The sequence below is a fragment of the Triturus cristatus genome, chromosome 6, assembly GCF_964204655.1.
Source record: "Triturus cristatus chromosome 6, aTriCri1.1, whole genome shotgun sequence".
Lineage (NCBI taxonomy): Eukaryota > Metazoa > Chordata > Amphibia > Caudata > Salamandridae > Triturus > Triturus cristatus.
The window spans coordinates 1581584173-1581605040 of NC_140589.1; the positions used below are offsets into that span (position 1 = coordinate 1581584173).

Genomic DNA, 20868 nt, shown 5'->3' on the forward strand with positions numbered 1-20868 from the left:
AATCTAACAATTCTCATGAAGAGAGAAGTTGCAGCAACATTTTACCAAGAAGGTACAAGGGCCAAAGGGTGTTTGAAGTGACTTCAATAGCCACAGAAAAAGCCCAGTATGAATTTGAAGTCTAGAAGCTTGAAGAGGAAGAAAGTTGTCAAAGATGAAAACAAATACTAAAAGAGGCCCAATCAGGATGTAGGATACTCAGATTAATGTGGCAATCCCTCACTACCAGTTTTTCAGGGAATGCTTGAGATAGTCTCATTGCCGTACTGTTGCTATTTATTCAATGTCTTGACAAGTTATCCTTGTACACTTTCATGATTCTTCTTTTTTTTAATTTTTCAATATATTTTTTCTGGATCTCTTCCTAGTTCTTTACATTCTTCATTAGAACAATCAGGTCTTTCCATTCACCCAAGGCAAAAATAAAGGGGTACGGAAGCATTTCAGTCTCAGCTCTAAAAAGCACAGTGACAGGTTGTGTAAATATATGTTTTTGAATTTTGCAAAGTATATAAATTACACCATATGAGCATCACTATATTTTTAGTCAATTTGTCATTGAAAATATTGAATTCATTTCACACTCTAGTCATTCTACTAAAGTGGTTGTCCAAAGATGATATACGATGCTTACAGAAGTGAGAAATTCAGGTAACACCATAGGTTTTATGTAAGAGTCACAGCACCCAGATAATTAGATCCACATATAGACATGTTGTTAACAAACTTAGTACTGTTATTTTGTTCCTGTTATGCTTCCATTTATGTTCTTGTTCAACATCATCATTGTTTTCTTTGATTAAATTCTAAAAGAACATGAAATATGGTATTTAAATACAAAACTTACAAGGCCATTGTCCTGCAGCCCCTTGAATGATCCATATGTCAGGTCAATATGCTATTATACAGATGCAACCATAATACTTATTCAAACCCTTATTCTAATTGGCATTAGCAGAGCCAAGAAGTGTTATACAATGCATTCCTAGAGCTGAATTGCTACTATAATCTAATTCTATGTAAAGTATTTTAAATCAGTTCATAACTAAATTACAGTACAGGCCAACTTTGTTATGATATACAGAAAGTTTGAATGGGCAGGTGCAGGAAAGTAGATATGTTTCTGATTTAGAAATATGACATATATAAAGGGTTAATAAATGCTTCAGTCTTCTGCAAAGTTATGATGTAGCAAATAATGTTGCAGTCTTTGAAAATATCAGATTATTCTATTAACATCCCAGTGTTGTCTCTGGTTTAATAATGAGGCATGTAATCCAGTGTCGTTAACTTGTCTGTTTATGTACAATCCAATGTAGCAGTTGGATCTCCTTGAGCATATCTAAATAATTCTCTGGAATGGGCAGTTAATTAGGCAGAAATATGTTCCATATCTAGTTCGAAACTAATATCTTTCCAAAATGTAATCCAGCTCTATTATGTACTCCAAAAGCAGCTGCCCCTAACTGTAAGTGCCATCTATTTAACCCTGTTGACCAAACTGTTTTGCCAACAGTAATCAGCCTCAATGGTCTCAAGAGATTCAGTGGTTCATTTGTCACTTTCCTTTGTGTCAGGTCCATCAGAACACTATCCTGTGCACTCATAACTATCCAGAGTGCTAGCTATCTTAATTACTGGACTAAGTCCAAGATGTACCCTAACAATAGTCGTGAACCATAATCGCATGTCTCATTTTTATTTCATCTGTTCTAGCAAGAGAACGATTTAAGAGGATGGCATGATAGCTCAGTGAGTTAGACATTTGCTGCAGAAATATGCAGTGGTCAGCAGATAACAGGTTAGAATTATTTCAAACCTAGCACAACTTTACATCTTTTTGAGTTTTGTGAATTGAGTACCATTACACTACCGGGTAATAGTAACACCTGTTATTACAGTGCCTAAAACAGCATATGTGTGGTAGACTCTGAATGGCCTTTTGGGCAATCAGACAGTGCCTGGTGGGCTGGTCTTTCTGGTCAGAGTGTGGGCCATTGTTTGGTATCTGTTGGCCTGTTTCATAGTCTGCTGGGTCAGTAGTTACTGATGATTTCCCTGGTTTTAAAATAAACATTGCCTGCAGCAAGCTAAAATCCATACTGCCTCCCATACCCTTCTAAACACATACAGTGTGGTTTTACAAGTTCCAAACTGCCCCAATTTGGAAACACAGGCCCTTTGTATCTATCAAATTCAGTAATGGGGCCACTTTTGTGGTGCGTTGGCCAATTTAAAGTCTGAGTCTGACCCTGATGTGTGGTATGAACATTTTTAAAGTTATTGAATTTAAAATGCCTTGACTTTATGACACTATACTAAGTAAGTTAGCCCATCTCGAAGCATCACTTAATGTTAAAGATATAAGAGATAGATAATTACTGGCAATGCATGTTTTTCAAACCATTTTTATTGATTGTGCTATGGGTGTTGATAATAGATCAGCTTTTATAGCGCATTGGATATTGGATTACAGCACAGTACTATCAATCACAGGGAGCTCAATATAGTAAATGTACCTAGTGCTCACATTCCTGATTTTAAATTTTCAGCTGAATCCTCAATCTGTACTGCTTGTAATATAACATTAGTTGCAGACTCCATGTACTTTTTGTGTTCCGAAATGTAATTTTTCTAATACCATTATCTAATGGTTCACATCTGGTAAATGTTTAAAAGGCAGATGTTATATAAAAGTTATGGTAACACAAATGCTTCAACCCATTGTATTGCTATCCCCCTTCCAAATGAAAGCTTATGGTGTTTTCTTTACCATTACTGCTTTGCTTACAAGTTCTTCTCCAACTTATTTTTCTGTGGCGCATTCCAATCTTATCACAGCGATATCTATTTTCAATTATGTTAGATAGTTCTTGTATTGTTTTTCTAATTACATCCCATTTATGCTTCCAGCCTGCAATTTTTTCATTCCTTTTCCAAACGTTCTTATTTTTTGCAACTACGACATTGATTCTAAACTACCACTTTTTTCTATTTGAAAATTCAATGCATTTCTGCTTTTTTGATAACCACAATTTTGCTATAATCTCTAGTAGCAAAGGATGAATAATTGGTTAATTTTTTTTTCATGTCCAGCACAAAATCAAAACTATAGACCATATAAAACACTTCGTACATTATGCCTATAAGGGACAGGGCATTCCATTAAAGTATGCCATTTTTTGGGCGTGCTAGTGAGTGTATAATGACACACACAAATGCCATGTCATTGAAGCTGTTTACTTTTTCACTTTCAATATTAGACTTTGGCATCTAGTTTATTTTACTCAATTTGCTTAGTTAATATTGATAAATGTGTTTTTAATACATGTATGCTGCCATTGGTGAATTATGTATCACTGGTATTGCCATATATGTGCTATTCTGCTGAGTTTACAAGGTGATGAAGTGTTAAGATGAGTGGAGTAGTAAAATGCTTCTAGGGGCATTTGGCGCTTAGTGTAGCGCCACCTACAGAGACATACAGTTTGATGCTTGTTCTCAAAAAAATTTAGTTTTGTGTTTCTATTAAAATTAACTAAATATATTAAAAAAAGGTTAATATGCCTTCATTCAAAAAAACACATCTTTATCAGATCCTGATCAGTTGTGACTGAGCTCCTACAAGAGGTGCAGAAACAAAGATCAAAGATTCTTAAATTGACAAGCTACATTTTATGCTCTTTATTATCTTTTTTGGTGACTACGTGCGCTTCACTTATAACTTCGTCCTGACATTGCAGGAACAAGTCATACCTACTCATCGAAAAAAGAAAAACATCTTGCATTGGGCCTTCAAGTGTTAATGAAGTGGTGAACAGGCTCAATCTTGAATCCATGGGCTGCCACCCTACCACAGCAGGCCTATGATGGCGGTGAAGGTCCAGAAGTATGAACAGTATTTGTCTTCATATTAGTGCCTTCTCCTGGGGCTATTAATGTTGAAGTGCCATGCTCATGTGGTTGGTGTTAATTTCATACCCGCATTCCCCCTGCCTTGCCAATTATTTGTGCAGCATGCTGATAGCTTGAGCTGAAGCTACACATTTTGGTACGCTCTTGCACAGCTCCTGCTACGCCTGTCAGTGTCACAGAAAGAGGTGGGGGAAAGAAAGGAAAGCAACCTGGCCAATCCTAGTAGCCCATGTTTGTGGGAGTCTTGGTGGACTCTACAAACCATTGATGAATACCTTTCCTCCTTCTTCAACTCTTGGTGTCACACACACTGGCAGTTTGACCTGGAGGTGCCGGTGCACAATCATGGTGTCAGTGCCTGACAGCGATGGGAGGGATGGGATAGTCAGTCCTCCAGCTTGTGGGACTGCAAAGTATGACGTCTCACGGCGCCCAACCATAATACTATTATTTCTTGCAATTATGTATGAATTTCCATCAATGAACCTACACATTTCCAGCCACTGGGATTTCAAAGTCAGTCAGAGACAACTGAGTATCTGTTCTGTTCAACAATGTTTACAAGACATGCATGTTGTAAAATTTTGTGACAATCTCTGTGACTTTAATAATGTTTTTTTATTTTATTTGGTAGAAAATTTGAATAAATACCCCCGATTTGTTCATACTCATATTTTTGTGTGCTGTGACCATTAGTAGTAAAATTAATAGTGGAACTTGGCATTTCACATCAACATAATACCAGTAGTTGATTCGATTCCAAGATATTTTCAAGCTCTCTCATTGAAATAATTAGTACACTGTATTTACCTGTGCATTCTAAATTAATTTGACTTTGCCTGGAAAAATATCTCATCATGCATTGTTCTGCATGAGAACAACAGTTTTAAGTGCACGTTTCGTCTTTAAGCACTTTGAGTGCAAAGGTGTATACCAAATGCGATCAGACGCCGCCTAAATAAGAGCTAATTACCAAATTAACTTGAATACAGAAACAAGAAATGAGAGCTGTGATATGTTAAAGCTCTGCTATGTAGATGATATAGGAGCTGTTAAAAGGCATATGCAGATTAAAAAAATATAATGGAATGCCTATAAAAAATAGACCCATTTTCTAAGTGGAAGAAAATAGCTCAGTAATTGCGAACTTTTAGATTCGTAAGTCTGACTTCCATATACAATTCAGGTCAAAGAGCGCTATTACCACCCTGATACCTGCTGCTCTTTGAGGGCAAACCAAATGATGTCAATGTACTGAAGGAATCACTTTAGAGTAAGTCTCCTAAAAAATGACTGCTGCAACCACATTGAAATGAAACAAAAGTGAGATCTCAGTGGACATGCATTTGTCTAATATGTTGTGGATTTGAGCTGTTTTAATTATTTCTAGAATCATAAAGGATTAGGTAAATGTGTATGTTTTCTGAGACCTAAAAATTACTAAAAGTCTATTTGACCAAACTGTTAAATAAACCAAATTAGAACATTCATTCGTCGTTGTGTACGTGCACAAGGAAGAGCTTCTGCAGTACGCCAGTACTTCTGATTCGAAAGGTCTGCAGCTCATTATGCATTCTAGATGTAAATATTTTATGTAGCAGATGCAAGGGTAATTACTTATCTCGCGAAGGCAGTGACTTTATTCTACCAGCCTCTTATTAGAGCCACTCAACCTACCCACAAATTACACTTATTTTCTCGACTAATGTAAGATTATATACATGCTGATTTACAATGACTAATAACCTATTAGACAACACATACTACAATCTGGTTGTATTTGTCCTGGTAAACGTAGCACATAGGTATACAATTGCACGTGTTTCTATTTACACAAACATTATCTGTACATCCTAAGCCCCCAGTGATGTGAACATCTAAAAACGCCTTCTGTCTCTTTCACTTCCTGTTGTGACTTTTCATTAGACTGCACATGCTCATCCTGTGAAACACGCCAGGCTTTGTCAAGTGCATAAAAAGGAACCCTTCTCTTCAGCCACCATGAATATGGAAAGGCCCTGTGCATTTCAATCTAACAACTGCTAATAGTACCAACTCCGTTTTAAATGCTGTTTCAGGTGCATGTATGTATTCCCAACATACGTACGACTGTACGTACTCTCATAGTCCCATAGGACAGAAAAATTGCATCCAACCACTGATGGTTTCTTTTTGAAGAGAATGGAAATATTCGGTTTTTCATACAATATTTCAAGGCGCCTCTCCTGCGTTCCATGCATTGGGAATGGAAGCATTCTTCTGTGGGTGGCACGTCATTAAACTGAGGAAATAGCATTGAGCAGATGTCTGCCATTTAACTATGTTGCCATAGATTTTCAGCATGGAAATTGCCTTTATTCTTTCCTCGACAATGAAATTTCAGTGTGTACTGGAGGCAGGCGAAGGAGTCCCTGAACTGCATAGCAACTCTAATTGTGTGGGCAATAAATTGGCAATTAGAAAAGTTCATAAGCATAGGTTTATTTTTAGATCTCAGTGAAAGAGGATGCTTTCATCACCTGGTGAGCGATTAAAGAAATTTCTAGCAAATATCCCATTTTCATTATTATGTTCCTAAGCTGTGTCTAATGGCTAAAGCTCTGTGTGTCGTTGGGGAGTGAGGGTGAAACAAAATAGAAAGTGCCAGTAAATTAAAAATGTTACATGAGAGAATAAACCTATGATGAACAGCAGATTAATGGTGCTGCACTATACTGTATGCAGCAAACACAATGTACGAAAGAGGGCTCAGAATTACATACCTGCTTTCTGTTTCCAGAATTTGGCAATATTTGAATAAAAGATGTAAAATCAAGGGTACAAAAACATATGCCTTAGAACAGCAGTGATTTACACATGTTCTCCTGATAAAAAACACTTTGAAAATTAAGATGTTTGTAAGCTTTTTTTTTTAAATTTTTTTTTATTGAAGTCCACCAAAAAAACAAAACAAAATTATAAATAATCTACCGTTCATCGACAATATTTCATCTCATTTAGCATGAAAAATTACAAAGATCTGAAAGAAAAAACAAATATCATACATCACGCATGATAGCAAAAGTTATTAACATCACAGTATCTACAAATAATATACTATAGAGCATACAAAAACTGCTATTTCCCGTAATATCAATAACTGCGCTTGAATTTTAATCAAAAAAAGATGTTTGTAAGCTTCCTCATAAGCGCCTGCTTTCTGCAGAATGTAGTTTCCGTACTCCAGCAATTCCTTTTACATGGGCCTGGAAATAATGAACCTGAAAACATAGCTTTATTTTACTTTTTGATTTTTCATGCACTGGCCCAGTTCGAACATACCCATGTCCTGTGAGTCTGGTGTAGTTCCACTCTTCCATCTTCATTCAGCTTTCGGCTTAGAAGATCATTGTGGAAAATGCACTGCAAATTCTTTTTATGACCATAAAGGTATGACCGCGTGCCTGTTTGCTTCATTCCCATTGCTTTTTTTCCTGTCCTCATCCCCTCATATCTCTAAGAACACCTCCTGCACAATCGGTGTTAGTCATGTGTGAATAAATTCTGCATACTTTGCAAAGGTTCCGCAGGATAAAGGACACCCTGCATGCATAACATTGTTTCACTCTTTGCAGACTTGTATCAAATTGCAAGAAGGGATCTACTCGCCATTAGACGAGAGAGAAACATCACGTTTAGCCATCAACAAAATAAAAATATAATTACATGTCAGGGACCTCCTGCTACATTTTCTACTACAAAAAGGAAAGATGAAAGGAACTTTCATTTTTTGGTCAAAATTAAGATAATACTAGGTCAGACATTGGCCAAGAGCCTTCGATTTTATTTACATTATTTATTTAGTATGCTTACATGTACGGGTTTCCAACCAGCCTTCTCATCTATTGGATTGTTAGTGTGTATGACAACATTCTACCCTTTCACAAGGTGCAAATACACATACAAAGTAGCTCCCTTCAGTGCCGGGGACTGCAATGGCAATGATTGGTTTTGGAGACCTAAACTGAAGCTGTGACGCAGGCAGGAGGCAATGTACCAGCAAAACGCATATTCATTTCAGCACCAATTTAGAAAAAATCAAAGAGTTGAAGGACACTAAAAGAAAAAGAATCAGGCTAGGGAACAAGAAAGAAAAATGCTCCAAATTAAGAGTTCAGTCCTCACTCGGTCGAGGTTTAGGCATGATTACTGACTGACCACAGTGGAGTGTAGCTGGGTGGGTAACAGTAGCAGTCCGTGGAGGGAGTTCTGTGGGGGGGTTTGGCAGGGCGGGGGAGGGGCAGGGTGGGGGAATGTAAACACCGGAATATGGATGAACGGAGGTAAGTACACATATAAATAAAACGAATTTCGTTGCGTGCGTTGCATCGCATTTTGCAATGCAGCGCGCGCAAAGGAATTTGTTTCATTTATTTAAATGTGTACTTACCTCCGTTCATCCATATTCCGGTGTTTACATATCCCCCACCCTGCCCCTCCCCCGCCCCGCCTCATCGCCCCACGGAACTACCTCCACGGAGCGCTACTGGTGGGTAACGCGGGTCATAACACTCAAAAGTTTTACCAATCTCTCGAATGTGAAGCAGGCAACGTAGCACCCTTGACGTTGAATATGCCATTTGTCAAGCTCCTGCTGAAGGTGTTAGTTTTGGCACTGAAAGATCAGATTGGGACAAAGCTAGATTTCATAGCCTCCAAACTCACTTTGCTGATGAGATAAATGTGCTGCCTCCATGGTTTTACCTTCAAATATTGTTACATTTTGGTTCTTAAAATCCACAATCTGGGATGTGGCTGGAAGCTACAGTTTAGTGCTTCTTCTTAAGTCTGAATACCTTTATCCTGAGATCCTGCTGAAGCATTGTTTAGTGCAGGAAAAATCTGCAAGTGGAACAAGCCTATTTCTCTTGCCTGCTGAGAGTGACCTCTGCCTGGAAAGGTCCAGAGGAGGAAGAAAATGACTAAGGGCCTGATTACTATCCTGGCAGACAGGATTACTCCGTCACAAACATGATGGATATCCTGTCTGCCAAATTACAATTCCATCATATTTATTTTGATATATTTGATGAGTTTTATATAGCATAAACTTGACCCGAAGGTATCAGAGCGCTTCACAGAATAAGCACAATCACAGTAACATAAGAGTAAATAAAAATACATAGTAATGGTATAAAAAGAATAAACCATATACAATGGGATATCTGAAAATGTATAGTGGGATATGTAAACAAAATAGCACCAATTACCCTGGTTACACAGGCATAAGTAAAAATACATGGTAATGATAAATAAACAAGCATTGGCATAGCCAATAAGTCTCGCCTTTGGGAACTTATAAGTGTTTAGCTATGCAACAGTTAATGTTGTTGCAGTAAGGATATTGTGCTGCATAACTAAATACTTATAAGGTCCTAAAGGCGAGACCTATTGGCTATGCCAATGCTTGATTTTATTTGAACTAAGCTTGTGATCTAATATCAAGTCATGGTAGCTTGAAGTCCAATGAGTGGGCATTAAAAAAACTGTATTTATTTACTGCTCAATTAGTGTTTGACACTAGAATATGAAGCTTGGTATTAAACATGATCCCTTAATTCTGAATTCTGAAAAACCCCTAATTTTCTTTAGCTGAAATCACTTTGGTGTCCAACTGTAAGGAAATGTGGCAGTTTATGTGCATTAGAGACTAATTGTTACCACTCAAGCGGACAATACAAGAATGGAACAGTTTAATGAAGGCCATCTGGAGTGTGGGTAGAAACTAAAACCATTGGGAGCTACAGAGTTACAGGCTGGCACAACACAATGATATGGGGGTAAAAGTAAACATTTAATGGTTCGTGTTATCCCAGGAAGATGACAGGGTTTTGCCAGCATTGAAACCTGTGACCTGCAGGTTAAACTTCGATTTCAAAAGTAATGGTGACTTACCTCCCTGACCTAACAGGAAGGACTCACAAAACAAGGATGCCGGGGTAGAATGAAGAACTGAGGAAAGAATACAAGGGGACGGGATGGGTGGACTGAGGACAGAAAGAAAGAACACAGGAGGAAGCAGACTTAGAAAGCACTGGGGTCATAGGAAATAAAAGAGGGACGGGCAGAGTTGGAAGGAGGCAACAGAAATGGGGGGCCGTCTGCAAATCGAGATGGAATGAGAGACAACACCTCTGAAGGGAGACACACAAACAGGAAAGGACGGAAGGGCTGAGGAGCGGAAGGAATGTACGTGCGGCTGCGATGATAATGAAAGAATGGCTGCAATGTACACACAGGCGAGAGAGAAATGAACTTCAACAAACAGGCCGGCGCACAAATTAGAGACCAGAGAGAAGGCTGCCGGGACTCACTCCCTCAAGATCAAATAGGAAAGACAGAGCGAGGCTGCTTGGCTGTGCTTCACAAGCTATGAAGCGCGGATGATGGGGGGGGGGGTTACTGGAAGGAATGGAGCATATTAAAAAGTTGTATCGCAAAATACATAAAGCAGGCTTCACTTGAGGGAGCAGCAAAGAGTTTGGCAAGCTGCGCAGCCGCCATTGTACTGCTGAAAGTAAAGACATATGAAAAAATAAAGGCATATGGCCGATTTTGCAAGACGTGCAGCTACGAGACACGCTCTGTGGTAGGGGAGGGGGAGGGGCGAGCAAGACAGAGAGGCAGAGTGAGGCACGCTCGCGGGAGCGCGAGAGGAAAGCCAGATCGTGCCTCTGCTCGTGCCTGTGCGTGCAACCACACGCAGAATACCACACAAAAAGCTGTGGTAGGACTTTTAAAAGCCCACTAACTAAATGTCTCGCCAGAGCAGCGCATGCGCTGGCTCAGGCGAGACCTAAAATGGTATATGATAGACAGTGGAATAAGTGAACAGTAAAAGTCTGAGGTAGTTCTGGTAGGGAGGGTACAAGGGGGAGGAGACTAGAGGCACAGTATCCTATGGAACTTGTTATACCGTGGATAGGATATCCATCACGTTTGTGATGGAGTGTCCCATCTGCCAGGGTCGTAATCAGGCCCTATGTTTTACTTTATTCCAACTGCTAGTAAGGTTCTTCCTGTATGATTCTGCAGCCCTCGGGTCAATAGAGCTGGCTTCTAGGCACTAGTTGTCTCCCTAGCCAGGAGTCCTTCAGGGTCTGGCACTCAGTGGTCAATTGGGTTTCTTGGACTCAGAATGTGTTCTTCTTTTTATGTCCCTATATGTAGCAGGCTATTGAATGTCAAACACTGGACACTTTAAGAGCAGTTCCAGACCCTGAGTGCCAGCAGGAGCCAGGACTCCATATGTCTTCTAGCTTTTAGGCAGGGTCTTCTTTCTTCCAGATGTTTTGCTCCCAAATTGAAAAATGTTCTAAGTCGGTAGCAATGAGGCACCAGTCTTATCAGGTACACTAGCCTGTGATTGAAGATTTCCCTGCTCTCAATCCTGACTAATTTTTTCACAGAATTTCCACCCCTATGTTTAATACTTCCTCTCCCAGTTAATTGCAAAACAACCAAGTGTCCCTCAACAAAGATAACCCCTAGCACTGACCTTCAAGAGATCTGGCACGACTGCAAACAAATCCCTTATGGAAAATGAGATTTCCTTCCCTCTGTCAGTGATAGAGCTGTATTTTCCTCCCGGTGGTGATAGAGCCTTAAAGTCTATTTTGGCTCTGGGAATCAATGGTTGTAGTTCCTGACTGCACATTTGTCATTTCTTAGTTAAAGAAATAGGAGTTAAATCAGCCCTTTGTTCTGACTGCTGGTCCTGTTCTCCTCCCAGATGACTAAGCTAAGTGACCACCTGTTAATAACACCTCAGCTTTTCTGCTGCCAAAGGCCAACCATTGTCTTCTAGGAGGAGGTCATTATCTAGCCAACTAAAGATGTGTATTGAGTTGCTGGAGGAAGGTTGAGAGGCAAGTCAGTTTGAATTAGCACAAATCATGCTTTCTTAAAATCACTTTTTTTTAATACTTTCCACATTAAATGCCAAGTTTCAAACCAAATGAAAAAAAATTGTAATCATTTCTGTAGAATTTTCTCATGCTTTGATATGAAAAAGTAATTTTTATCTTATATAAGTTTGTTTCAGGAAAATGTAACTTTACCTACATAGTGTAAACATTATTTGTTAATTATTAACTCTGAAGGCATACTATTTGAAATTACTAGTATACCACATTTCCATGCCTTAAGCATATAGTTCTGTGGGTTTCCCATTAACACTTTAGAGGTGAAGTAGCAATTATATCAAATATGTTCCGTGTATAGGGTACAAGAACATTTCTTTAACATGTGTCACAACAGCGCTTTTAAACCGAAGACCAGACAGAGCACAATGATGCTACCTGACGCCAAAAATGTAGGTGGAGTAACTATCCACTTAAGACTGCATATAACATTCAACTTCCACACCATTAGAGATGTTTTTGTGGCATCTACATTGGCTTCACAAGTAAGTAAAATAAGTCAGTTAGTGGAGCCAATGCACAGCATATGTTTAAGGGGCAAATCACACATTGCTTGTGTACGAAAATGTCTCCTATTGCATGATCACCCCAATTCCCATTTTTTTAACTGATGCTGCCCCCCCCTGTTCTCCACGAGGCAAAGGTGTCAAAAGTATTCGGCTGGCAAGGGACCTTCTTTAGTAGCGAATTTTGAATTTCACCCACTCTGAGCTTACTTGCCAAAAGTCAATGGCCTCACAGGGACCCTGTCCGATGGCAATCCGGCCATGTGGAGCCCTCCTTAGCCTCAACTTGCTGCCTTGCGCCACTCAGAATGTTTTGACTTACTTTGCAGAGACTAAGTCAGAAGGTTAAACATCCAACTGGGACTAATCTGGGTTATGTATCCGGCCCACGCTCCATAACTGACCCACTTAAGTCACATTTGAAAACTGGTCAAATGCAACCAGATGACCACAGTTGGCAATGCTTTTTGGTGCTATTTTTATTTAAAACATTACAAAAATTCATATCTCTGGTTCACCTTGTTGTATTTTTGTCATTTTGGTGTCATTCTGTTCATTACATTATTCCGTAATTTTATACACTGGAGTGGGATTTTTATTGTGTTGTGTTTTTAAATTCTTAACTGCTTTAATGCTTCTAAATACTTTACACATTCTCTTAAGTTAAGCCTGTCTGCTCTGTGCCATAGCAAGGAGGGGTTGAGCTCAGCTTAAATTATTTAAACCTGTAAGGGACCTGACAAGAATAGTGACCTTGTTATCATTCAACCCAAGCAATAATCCACTTTCTCACAGTCTTCTATTGATTAGCAGTGCATAGCAAAAGCCTGCAAAACCAGACAGGAGAAAGTGAGTGATCGATGCATCAGTGAATTTAGGACAGCGCTGAGTTTAAACTACGTTTTTCATTTTCAGCAAAATAATTATTTTGCACTGGTTTCAGATTCTTTTCATGCACAGAGACAATAAGCACACTCATAACATAGATCAAATATTTAGCTTCATGACTATTTCAGGTATTCATTTTTACACAAAACTCCTTTTGAATTTAGTTGGAAGTGTTACACTACCTTCCCTCAATTTTATCGTTCTCTTACTGTTTTATCATCGATCAAGTGTTTCAACCAACACGCATTGTGTACATTGGTTTAGTAATGTATTGTTATTATATTCAGTAACAAAGTTAATGGTCCTTTTAGTGTGTTACCCCTTTCGTTCCGTCCACCTTCCCCTTGAAAAAAATGAGATTTCCAGCTTGCATTTTTTAGAACAAAGCCCCACAAATCAAATTAATATATATATATGTGGCTTTCAAGAAAGGCTTTGAGTTGAGCTTCTCAATAATTTGGTGAAAACAAACTATTTTTCAACATTGCTGTTGAAAACCAATGGGCTGTAGTTAACCTGTTATCTGTACACGTGAAAATGAAGGGTTCACTTTCGCAGCTAAGCAATCAATCAATCTGGGGGTTTATAGAGCGCGCTACTCACCCGCGAGTGTCTCAAGGTGCTGGGAGGGGGGTTAAGGAACTTTGATTGTTTAAGGCACATCCTACCACCTCCCTCTGAGCCCTGCTGACAGTTGGTACAAGTCTGAGCGAGGGCTTGATGCTAATTTTCATTCCAACTGAATATGCCTGCTCTACTTCATTATTTTAGGTCTCACACACTGTCAGTCATATGAATAAAACACATTTGGACAGACCCATAAGGTATGAGATGCTGAATATGTACACCACAAAAACGGTGGTGTCAAATAAAAATAGTATGAATTTTTTGGAAGTGTATTTTGGTTTCTAATTCGTAGTCAAGGATAATTTCTCAAGTGATGCATGGTTAAGGTGGTTCATTTGTTCAGAATCGGTGCTCCTTTTTATAAAGGGTATGGTGAGGGTCCTTAGTGACTATAATATATTTACAATGCATTGTTTGCTGTTAATGCTATTTTAACCCCTTCAGCGCTGCGCGGATTCCTCCGCGGTGCTGAAGGGTTCGAGCGCGGGCGGGGCCATGACGGAACGGTTCCGTCATGAGCACAGCTCAACCGATGCTCATGACGGAACCGTTCCGTCATGAGCATGGAAGGGGTTAAAAACCACCAGACTCAATAAAACAACACAACAAATGTGAACTGACCGAACGTTCATTTCACTCTTTACACTATTATAGTTTTTACATTTTTGGGGGTTCAGTGCACTTTATGGTCCAGATTACTTAACGGATAAAAAATGGCATAACATTTTCCTAGGCTCCATTGTAATGAGTGTATTCAAAGGATTCAAGCAATCCTGGCTGAAGACGGCTGAAATGCCAGAAACCGGCCCTGGAAGCTTGCTTCCGGTCCAGGGAAGGCATAGCTTGGCAGTTCAGGCTGGACTGTTCCCATGAGGCACAGGGTCAGACTGATTTGCATATGGCCATGTCTGAACTGGGGTGGCAGAGTGGGCTAAAGAACGGTGATGGATCAAACCCAGATCTGTTGACTGGGTGTGAGTGTTTGATTGGTTCTGATGCTCCGTCCATCACCACCCCCTTTTATACCGCTGTATTTAAAGGATGGCACTATGGGCACTGGAGGAGAAATGAGACACTTTTACGGACTCAAACGTGCCCTAATGGCAGTCTGAAAATGTGTCTGTAGTTAAGTGGATAGACGGCAATTTTAGGTGAAGCCAGTTTGAAGGGGCTGCTAGACTAGGTGGCTAATAAAGCTTCTGTGAAGAGTTATGTCACACTGGCAAGCAAATGTAGGCGGCAGTGGGATCCCGCGTGGCCTCCTTTTATAGAGCATGATGGATGGTTTCCAGCTACAGTCCCTCCTCCAGAAACCAAATAACCCGCACTCCTTGGGGCCAGGCCCTCGCGCCAGCAACGCAGTTTTACAAATATTAAATCGATACTGAAGTCTAAATTTAGATAAAGGAGTCCAAAAGGGGATTATGGTAAACTTGCACTGTCAGTCGCTTAAACCCTTCTTTTGCTGGATTGGTTTGTTGTTTGTATGTTTTACAAAAGATTTGCTCGACAAACATGTTGAACACAACTTTAAAAGGAACAGGACGCACACTGATGCAACGGGAACGTTGGCGACCTGTGTGTAAATACACTAACTTCAATTCCCTGCTTTGCAAATGCAACTGAAATCGCACCTTGGTGAGGTAGACTGTGAAATACCTGGGGACTTAGACACGTGACGAGAGTGAGGTCATTTGTTGAAGAGCACTGCCGCATTATAGGATTGTTTCGTGTCGTAAGTGAAAAAAAAGGGAAAAACATTAGGTGCGCTGCACATCATTAGGCATGTGGAGATACTGAAGGCTTTTAACACTTCATGAGCTGTACTGCGCCCTCTGTGATACGGAATGCAGCACGCATCCCAAAGCAAACGTCAAAAACATGTGCCAGACACCACGAAGGCTTTACACAAGGCTTTGCTTTGTAGCGAAATTCAAGATTAACCAATCGGTTTCATGGAGAGAAAATAACTTGCAGAGTAAAGCAGGAAATGATGGCCAAGTTTTATTGATGATTGCTTCGGAAATGCACTTTATGGTTTATATAACTAGGGCTTATGGTATTTTTTTTTTTTTGTAACATTTCCGTCTGTATTTATTCATATTTTTTCCCGCCATCTTATTGGTATTTATCCATATTTATTTTGTGTTTCAAGAATAAATGTGGCTGTAAAATGGTATATTTCTGCATTTATATACCTATGTGACGTGCACTCAAACATGGATGCCTGTCATGTTTTAGCAAACTAAGCAGCCACGTATAACAAAAGACTACACTCACAGGCACATATTAGCATCATACTACAAATATATGTTAACATATGCCTGTATTTAAGGGTATCTCATCCTGTTTTTGAACACTCCATTCTCTCTACCTGCTCAGCTGTTGCCTAGAATTCATGAAAGACAGCATGGAAAGTTTCTCACTAGAAGCACCATTTCAGTATTTTTCCGCTTTTAAAAATAAATACAGACAGGAAACACATTGTTTTCTGTCTGTATTTAAAAAAATCAGTAAATGGAAAACTGGAAGCTTTATGTGTAACCTTGGTCTAAAGCAAGAAGCACATACACCAGAGTGGAAAAAGAACTCTACTGAACAATTTGGCCCCATTATTATTATTATACAAATTTATAAAGCACACAACTAGCCCTTGTGGTTTCTCGGCGCTAAACGTCAGGTCATGCGCACTCTGAATTCACTACTCAAAACAGCCAAGCCTTCAGCTGTCTTCGAAAGATCGTCAGTGATTAAACACACCGACCCTACCTACACTATTGCTATGCAAACATTGTTAGAACCTAACAGTTTTGGTTTTTGCTCTCTCAATGTGTGATTTCTTACTTATGAAAGAACTGGGTCGACCAGTTTTACACAGCATTGGATGGCGAGACATAGTGTTGCAACGATGAGAAACAAAGGCTGAAATATGTTACACAAGTGATGCACAAAGTACAATATTTAAGTAATGCAATTCACAGATGTCTCCTTCCATATTTCGTTTCCCCCATGCTTGGATGTGATGCATATTGTACACTTGATGAAAGCAACGCAGGGTTCAACAGAAAGTACAGAAATAAAGAAAAGGATGTCTGTCCTTAGGACCAATGACTAGTAAAGAACCCGTAAATCCTTGTGCAAGCAGAAAAATGAGTTTCCCTACCGCTTCAGCCCCTGTTAGGCAATGAAATACAGAAATAATTGGGACGCATGGGGATCCCTCATACCCTTGGGGGTATGTAACTGCAGCTCCTGAGTGGACACTACCCTGCATTGGCACCATTACATACATAAATGAATCCCAGGAGCACAACATGTATTTTACTCATTGCATTTGAGCAATAGATATATCCTAGTACAGAGAGGAATTAACTGCCATTGATACCACATTCAGCATTGCAGAATCCCAGCCAGTAATCTTTCTTCATTGTGCAAGTCAGTCTTTAGTTCAAGGGGTATCATGCAAGCTGCAGTCCCACAACTCTGATTGGAAGAAGGACCTTAAGAATCCAATCTGGATTCATTTATAAGATAGTATTACCTATCATGCAGTATTATTTTGACACATGTCTAAGTGCATTTAATTTGGCATTTATTGAACCAAAGTGCATAATATAAATAGCACAGCTATCGTGCAGGGGTTGTGCCATTAAATATTACACATTTTGCTATACGGCTGTTCTGCACTTCGGCATGTGCAATTACTCCTTCAGTACTCACACCATCTTGGAGAAAAGATCCTTTCCTTTGCCTGGGGCATGCCCCTAGAAACAGAAGGCATTTCTATTGAATCTGAACACGTTACTACTAGAGAGGCACCTGGTATGATATGGCATGATAGTGCGTCATCAAGAGAGGTACAGATTTGAGATCATCCAACCAGAGCTGTGAATTGTGTGCCTGACAATGGCGGAGGTTCATAAATAAATGGTGTGGGGGGTCTCCCTGTTCCCTCTAAATAGAGAGGACTGCGAGGGGGTTTAAGGCTGGGCCCCTTTACAATCCAGAATCGTTATTTCCTGATGCTTGGTCTAGCAGTACAACCTGTAATCTCCAGCCCCTGTCTATGTCTTAAACTTTGATGGTGAGGTTAGTCAAGCATTGCACCAATTTTCACGTGGAACCTCAGAGTCCCCAAGGAAGTCAGCAGAAATCGAGCACACTGTTAGAGGTTGGTGAGACATTTTGCTACTTTGTGAAAGTGCCACTCTAATTATTAGAGAGTTAAGTGCCACGAGTGCAGATGTGGGCAGATGTGAAGCAGATTGTGGTACTCGTTTTGATCTGTTGCACCCCTTACATGTGCTGGAAGTCTGGGTACGGTCTCACATGATTCAGAGCAAACTAAAGGCACCAAAAAAATCTTATCCTTCAGCATGCAATTAGTTCCATATCACAGGATTCATTCTGAGTAAATGTTGCTCAACTGTAGCTTGGATTTATGTCAGGAGTCAAGATCATGCATGCTTAACCTTGAAATTGCCAAGTGTAGTTGTGGTGACGTCACGCACTCTTAGAAACCCAATGACATCTGGGGGTTGACCTACTGCCTCCCCAACATCTCGCGTTGAGGCTTGAGTAAGGACACTCCGTAAAAAAAGGAAAGGGTAAATAGCAGGTGCGGCTCTGCTGGTGTGGAGGAACATCACCCCACTGCTCTATGAGCAGGAAAAATAAATGTAAATTAGCGTAGTTATTATCGTTTTATTTTTTGCAGGTTTGGGGCTGGGTTATGGCGAGGGTGGCTGGAGGCACAGGGGCAGGAGTGGTTTTCACACTCCCAAGATTGCATGACTGCCTGGCTGGCCATCTTGGCCCAGCCAAACAGTTCTGCGCACTTTACATGCTGCTCACAAGGGGGGATTACACAGCCTGGTGGGAAACATGCACAGGCCCCCCGTCCTCATCTGAGTGTCGATCCAAGGCACTCAGAACAATCACAACCTGCATTGCAACATTGTGATTGGCTATGGGGAGCTTAGGTGCTTCCTGGTTCCGGTACAGAGAAGCAGAGGAAAGACGCAAAAAGGCAAGTGTTATCTTTTTAAATTGTATTTTGTCCCCCTATCTTCCACCATCCTCCTCCCCCCCAGGCCCTCCACCCTCATTCACTGCCAGCTGCTACTGGTAAATAAAGCTTTCAGTGTCTGGTTTTCTTTCTTTTTCTGCCATTTCCTTCATGACCATTACGCTCCTGTGTAGGAGGCGGACTTGCCAAGTGACAAGCCAGGTGTAGCAGCCAGTAGGGGCTCCTCCAGGGAGTGTGACGGGGCAGTGGGGTAGGGGAGGGGCAGGGGGGGTAGTAAACTCCAGCATACGACCGACCGGAGTTGAGTAAATAAATAAATATAACAAATTACATTGCGCGCTGCATCGCCGATTTGGAGTTGCAGCGCGCGCAGTGTAATTCGTTTTATTTACTCAACTCCGGTCAGCCGTATGCCGGAGTTTACTACCCCCAGAATGCCCCTCCCCGCCTCACCGCCCCGCAGCACTCCCTCAAGGAGCTGCTACTGGTAGCAGCTGATTCTACTGGGTACTCTCATACCAGCCAACTCACACAGTGCCACTGTGTGACACACAACATTGTCTCCCATCACATGGTCTCCTGGTGAAGAGCCGATATTACATGGTGGCAGGGAAAATGTGTATTTCCAGCTCATTTTCCAAATCCTTGAACTGGCGACGTCCATTAAGGGGTGTGAAAACACCCCAGGACACCGGCACCAGTTCAGGAAAGTCTTTATTGGTGGGGCAAGCAATATATAATCCTAGAGGAGAGCCTTACTTGTTGAACAGGATACTTGAAAAGACGAGGATATATGAGGCCATCTTAAAAGAAAAAACAAGTGTAAGGATAAAAAGCTAGGGTGATATTGAGGAAATGTTATTGACCAATGTCAGCAGGTTTAAGATGATCGTTGATTTATTAAAAGAGGAGCAGTAGAGTGATTAGTATCAAAGGTATCAGCAAGTAACAAACTATGTATTGTGGAAGAATTCAGCATATTGACAAATAGGGGAGAGAATATAAAAAAATAGGTGGTGTAAGTCTTATCTGTCAGCACATCGTTGAGTTACCTTGTTGCCATTCAGTTACTCGTTATGTAATGTCAACATAATATTGATCAAGCCCAATTTATATTGTCGCCTTTTTTGCTTTGCAGACCACTGATGACATCTTGGTGGCCTCAGCTGAATGTCCGAGTGATGATGAAGACATTGATCCGTGTGAGCCGAGCTCAGGTGGGTTAGGTTAGTCAACTTTTTTATTACTTTTTTTCTTTCCATCAATAGACAAGTACATGTGTGAGCTTCGAAGAACAAAGCTTAGTTCCTGAGAAATCACATTGCTACTGATGCTAATGCTGAGTGGTACATTTGCTTATGCAACTAACCACTTAGGCCCTCCTCCATATTTAGGCCAAATGTTTTGGGACATTATAGCATATAATCGAAAAAAGCAGTATTCCCATTTTTCTGCACATGGATTGCAGGAAACAACACAAAATCTAGATTATTACAGACAAATGCATGCACTGATATCAATTGTGCTAATAACGCACATGATAACACAACAGAGGTACAGTGCATCGAGAAACCTTGGTTTGGGCATTTTAGAAACATGCTGAATGTAATTTGGCCTTATTAAGTCACAAGTAGTGTTGGGCGTAACTCGTGTAATTTGCTTTTGTCGAATTATGTGAAATACCAGCAAAGGTATGTGCGATTGCGCTGAATAATGTCAGGAGCCTATTGCCCTCATTTGACGCTCTTTTCTTAGCACAGAATGCACCCTCAGGTCCAAAATGGATCCAAGGATCATTTTGATCTAAGATGTAGCTCTAAATGCAACAGAACGCAAACAGCAGCAACCACTAGCGCTAACTAGGTTCATGGTTTCCGTGCTCCTGCAGTCAGATTTTTGTGCAAATGACTAATAATTACACAAACAGGGATACTTGTTTAAT

General features: G+C 40.4%; 1 protein-coding gene across 9 annotated transcripts in view; it reads left to right on the top strand.

The window, feature by feature from the left end:
• The window catches only part of NRXN1 (neurexin 1), a 1628124-nt gene that overhangs the window by 1570989 nt on the left and 36267 nt on the right, over nucleotides 1-20868 (top strand). For 7 of the 9 annotated variants that reach the window (XM_085612721.1, XM_085612729.1, XM_085612726.1 and 4 more), the window contains one exon: nucleotides 20065-20152. In XM_085612721.1, coding sequence (XP_085468847.1) covers nucleotides 20065-20152 — 88 coding nt within the window. The remainder of the gene's footprint in view (nucleotides 1-20064; nucleotides 20153-20868) is intronic. The other 2 variants (XM_085612723.1, XM_085612730.1) reach the window with 1 other exon arrangement.